At 25.8% G+C, this 5,471-nt stretch overlaps 1 protein-coding gene across 1 annotated transcript; it reads left to right on the forward strand.

Annotated features, from left to right (window-relative positions):
- Nucleotides 1-558: 558 nt before the first annotated feature.
- EIN_347900 (hypothetical protein) lies at nucleotides 559-867 on the forward strand (the record flags this gene model as incomplete). Its single annotated transcript, XM_004253517.1, has 1 exon — nucleotides 559-867. One exon carries the CDS (start codon nucleotides 559-561, stop codon nucleotides 865-867), a length of 309 nt encoding a protein of 102 aa, XP_004253565.1.
- Nucleotides 868-5,471: the final 4,604 nt, after the last annotated feature.

The raw sequence follows: 5,471 nt of genomic DNA on the forward strand, positions 1-5,471 counted from the left end.
ATTTGTTTGTATTTTATTTAAAAAATTGGCTGTTATATTTACAGTTTGAAATAAAAATTAATTAATTAAAATAATTATACATCGTAGTATTGGTTGTAGATGTGAAAAAAAAATGAAAAATACGATTATTATTAAAGGTTGTTTGGAGTTAGTTTTTGAATAGAAAATACAGACAATTTATGTGCATTCAATAAATTATAAACCCTAAAAAAGTCAAAAAAGCATAAAAGATCGAACGTGTTTGTATTTCAACCTTGTATTAATAACCTATCGTATTTTTATCGTAAAGAAACACAATGATTAAAAAATAACGAACAATTTAATATTTAAACACAAATTTCATATTCAATCACAATGAAATGCAAGATTGTTTTTTCTACTTTATTTTAAGACATATAATATTATATCATATAACAATGTATAATCAAACAGATGACTTGGATTCAAGTCAACAAAAGGGCCCTGTGTCCCCCAGTCCATGTCCCCCAGTCCCGAGTCCGAATGTAGGAAACAGTTGGTTGTCAATGTCTGGTTGATGGACTCACAGCAGTCAGATTAATGCAAGAAGTTGGAGAAGCGTCAAATCTCGGGTTAAATTACAACGAATCAAAGTACTACTTCTTGGAGATCAACAAGGAAATTGCCAAACTTGCCGTATTGACATTGAGCAAACAACCAAAAGGGAATAAAACCAGAGTGAAACAAATTTCGCTCATTCTCACCTACATGTCAGGAGTATTCTTTGCACATAACGACAGCGTGAAGTGTTTGAAAAAGAAGTTGAGTGGAAAACAACAGTGTGTTTGGGGAAAGATGTCTTTTGTCGACTCTGTTCAAAAAGTTGTTAAGCAGTTTGGTGGGTATTAAAATACGTTGGTCTTCTCTTGTACGACAGACAAGTTTGGCGAATTTGTGAAAGAGAAGGTGAAAATCAGACTGAAGTCAATTTCTATGTTGCTGCGAACTTATAGATGTATGTACCCAAAATACAATTTGGAAATAAAATAGTACTCCTTTTGATGTCACTCCCACTCAATAACAAAAACTTGAAAACGCGATTTAATTACGATTAAAAGAAGACTTGAGACAGCAAAGAACTCAATGGAGGCGTATGTTTATTTATGTCATTCAGAGTGTCATTGGGATATTTCCCGAATGGATACAAACTTTAGGAATCAAAAACGTTGAAAGTAATTTTAATCTATTAAAAGTAAAACCACATTCAATATAACAACTTTCCCAGAATTTAAAGACACCTTAAATTTGTGTCTAAGGTGTATTAAATCAAACTCCAAAGCTGTAAAACTTTCGAAAGATCGTTTAAGGAACACAGAGAAGCTGTTATGCTGTAATTCGTGTCTTTTTCATTCTTTTTATTTTGTTAGTAGAGTTAATAGAGTTATTTATAAGTAACTCTAATTCATAACAATTGTAATCAAAGAAAACATTTATATTTTTAAATATAAAAAATAATAAAATTAAATGTGAAACTATAACAAAAAGTTTAAATAATTATCGATTATTATGCAACAATTTGTTTTTAAAAATATTTTATCCACTTTTCCAAAAGGAACCTTTTGTTATTTATATTAATTTTGTTTACTATAATTAAATTGAAATAAAACGAGCATCTTTATGATAAACGAAATCAAGATTTTTCAAAACAATCAGTGCGTACAAAAATGTTTAAAAAACAAAAATACCAACTTTGTTCTATTGATCAATGAAATTAAAAAAAAATATTGTATAAATAACTCTATCAAAATTGGTTAATTTAAATACAAGTACTTCTTCAAACGAAGTTTTAAAGAAGTATTATTATTATTTAATTATAATTATAATAAGACTTCAATTATTATAATTTAAATCTCTCGTAAAAAGTCTGTCTTAATTGATATAACTATATTCTATTATAAATTACTATTTATTATTGGTTTCTATATTTATTATGATAATTCATAATAATATCGAGCTGAACAAAAAATTCAATAATAATGTCAAGACGCTTTTACTTGTAATCAAAACCTGAAATTATACATGTAATACACTAAAGTAATGGCTGTGATGGTTCTAATTATGTTTTCACTTTGACACTTTCACATGGAGAATAATTCAAATTACTGGTGGATAATTAAGAGACAAGCTGCTTTGAACATTTTTTGCAAATTGTTGGTAACTTGAAAGATGTACCAAGTTCAAATTTGTTGTTTGAACTTGGTTGCCTCTAAGTGTTTCTTTTAAAGTTTTGATCATTTAATTTAATTGTATTGATCAGATAACTGACTAAATGATTTGTTTGATTTTGATTTCGTTGTCTTTTATGTTTGCTAAATCATCATTATAATTACAACAAAGTGCCTTTGCCAATAACTGTTTTGGTATAAATTTCAGTGATCTTTTGTGATAAAGCTTTGCACTAGTAATTATTCTTGTCGTCCCTTAATCCATAACAATTTAATTACTTAATTATTATAAAATAATTATTACTTTATTTATACTAATAATTCAATAAGTTAATTAATAAATACTATATTATTTAAATTGATCAATTTTTATAATCATTAGTTACATACACATTAATCTTTATAAAATATTTTTGTTTTACAACAGTCATACTTAATTAAAGTGTTGTATATTTTGTTGATGTTAAACAACGATTTTTAAAACAAGGTCAACCAAAAATTACTTAAAAGTCAGCCATAAAAACAAATATCAAACAACAAAGTTTTAAAATAGAAGTTTTTGCTAACTTCTTAGCACAAAAATAACATACTTGTATTTTTTGATTGACCTGTTATTAATGGGATATCAATTCAATTTTTGATGATTATATACTGAAAAAAGAAATTCTGAAATGGTTTATTTTTTAATATTTAATCAATTTATCAAAAATGAATTCTAAATAATTTATACCTAAAATTGAACATTTTTAGGTTTTTTGACTTTTTGTTGATTAATACAAGAACAAAAATAGACAAAAATAATTAATAATTATAGTAAACACAAATAAAAAATGCCTATACTTTTAAAACAAAACAACACAAAATATTTTTGTTTATTTTCTCTTTTTTATATGTTGAAACAGTGGGCATAAATTAATTAGATAAACCCAAACCAATTTAACATTATAACAATAATAAAGTTTAATATAACACAACCTGAAATCAAGTAAAAGTATTGTTTATTAAAACTGTCGAATTAAGAGTTTTATTTATTAAACACACAAACACAATATAATTTTCAACAACACGTTTTGAAATCACCATATTGTTGTAATATTAACTAAATTATCCAGATCTTTTCCCAATAAAAAATAATGAGGAATTATGGATAGAAGGTTACTAAAAACTTTTTTGTTATTAAAACGGAAACTAGATTGTTTTTTCATTTAAAAAGATAAAATGAAATTGCACAATCATAAGTTGACAAATTGACGTTTTCAATCAAAACACCTTTTGAATTGTATGCAATTTAATAAGAAGGTCCAATTGTCCATTTATTAGATATTAAACAATTTAAAAAATTTATAAAAATCCAGTGTTTTAAAATAAAATCTTCAATATTTAAATCTTGTTATTTATTTAATAAAATATTTTGGAAGCAAAATAAAACAGCACATATTTATGTATATTTTTCGTAAAAACATACCAATTAAATAATTTTACACTTCCTTAAAAACGAAATCAGTTTTTATTAATAACATAAGTTTTTTTTAAAAAAAAGTGTTGTCTAATTTGAATTATACTTATTATGCTGCACATACTCAAGGTTAAATAAAATAAAAAACATATATTATCCAAATACAAAATGGTAGATTTTTAATTAAGTTTTTATTTTGATTATTAAAGATAAATTACCAAAAAGTCTATAATAAACTGTTTTTCAAAAGTCGGTACCGAAAGGACCCGACTTTTTGAAGTAAATGATTCCAAATATTTTTCATTTTGTTTGACATCGTTTTTTTGCTTATTTTTTTCCCTCTTATTTTTTAAAAAACAAACTTGACTGAACCTTGAATTTAGACCAAGCTAAAAAATTAAATAAAAAATAACAAGGAAAATATCAAATAACTTACTTCTTCAAAAATTTTGCTTGACCATATGGTTGTTTTTGCCGTGAGTAAAACCGACTTTTTCTCTTTTCAAAAGAAAATGTTAATGATCCAACAAATAATAAAAATCTTTCAATTTCATTAACACTTACAACACAAAGAAAAGATTATTGAAAATAAAAATAACCATTTAATATGTGTAGTGTTTCAAAGTTTGTTTTTTTTAAAGAGACAACCATAAAATAACAACAAGTTAGAACGATTTATTGTGTATTTTGAAGTGGGGGAGAGTCGTAATGTGAGAGGTAAAATACGGTTATCTCACCCATTCAAACTACTCGTCCATTACCAAAAGGCAAAAATGCCGATTTTTTGAGAATCTCAACAGTGAAAAAGACTGAATAACAGTCTCAGAAAATCGGACAAGTTTGTTCTAATTTTTTGTTAAAATCCCGAAATTTTAATTGAAATTTATAACTGTATTGGTTTTGAGGGTTAAAAAGTCGGTACTGTTTTTTCTTTTTTTCAAATGGAAATTATAAATGAAAACAACAAAAAAACTTTAAAAAACGGGAATTTATTATAAAAGGGTTTCCACTAATAATTGGTAAAGTACCGACTTTTGGCATACAGTTTAGATGAAAATAAAATATTATAAATAACTAAAAAAACTAATATCAAGGAGACAACGTGGCCGAGTGGTCCAAGGCGTATGACTCGAAATCATTTCTCATTTGAGGCGTAGGTTCAAATCCTGCCGTTGTCGTTTTTATTGTCATTATCCAATTCTCGTTAATAAAAGACATTTTGATAAAGTAAAAATGCATTTGCCGGGACTCGAACCCGGATCTCCACCTTGGAAGGGTGGAATTCTGCCCTTAGACCACAAATGCTTCTTATTTTTAAAAATTAATAACAACACTTTATATCACATAATTTGAATCATAAATAAAACAAAATCAATGGATTATTTCGTGTAATACTCGATACAAGATTAGTTGTAATCAAGTTTTAAACAGTTATCAACAAAAAACAGTTGTTAATCAATTAATATTTTAAATTATTATTACTATTATTGTTTTTATTACAAAACTTTGTCCTGATATTAAATTGTAATTGTTCAAAATATACTTACTATCTGTTTATACTTTAAAGAATTAAATAATTTTGAATTGAGATTTTCAACAGATTAATATATCGATGATTAAAAAATGGTCCCGGCGGGGATCGAACCCGCGACCCTCGCATAACTCTATTCTATAAGTACGATGCACTACCGACTGTGCTACGGGGCCTTTTTAATATTATAAACAAGTTTCCAATGTTTTAGTGACATACGTTTAAATTAAATAATTATTTTTCATTAATTATATAACTAAATCGAAAAAAATTGTGTTTTTGTTATAAACCAATTATATAA

This window comes from Entamoeba invadens (genome assembly GCF_000330505.1).
Source record: "Entamoeba invadens IP1 unplaced genomic scaffold scaff_1105074725625, whole genome shotgun sequence".
In the NCBI taxonomy this organism is placed as follows: domain Eukaryota; phylum Evosea; order Mastigamoebida; family Endamoebidae; genus Entamoeba; species Entamoeba invadens.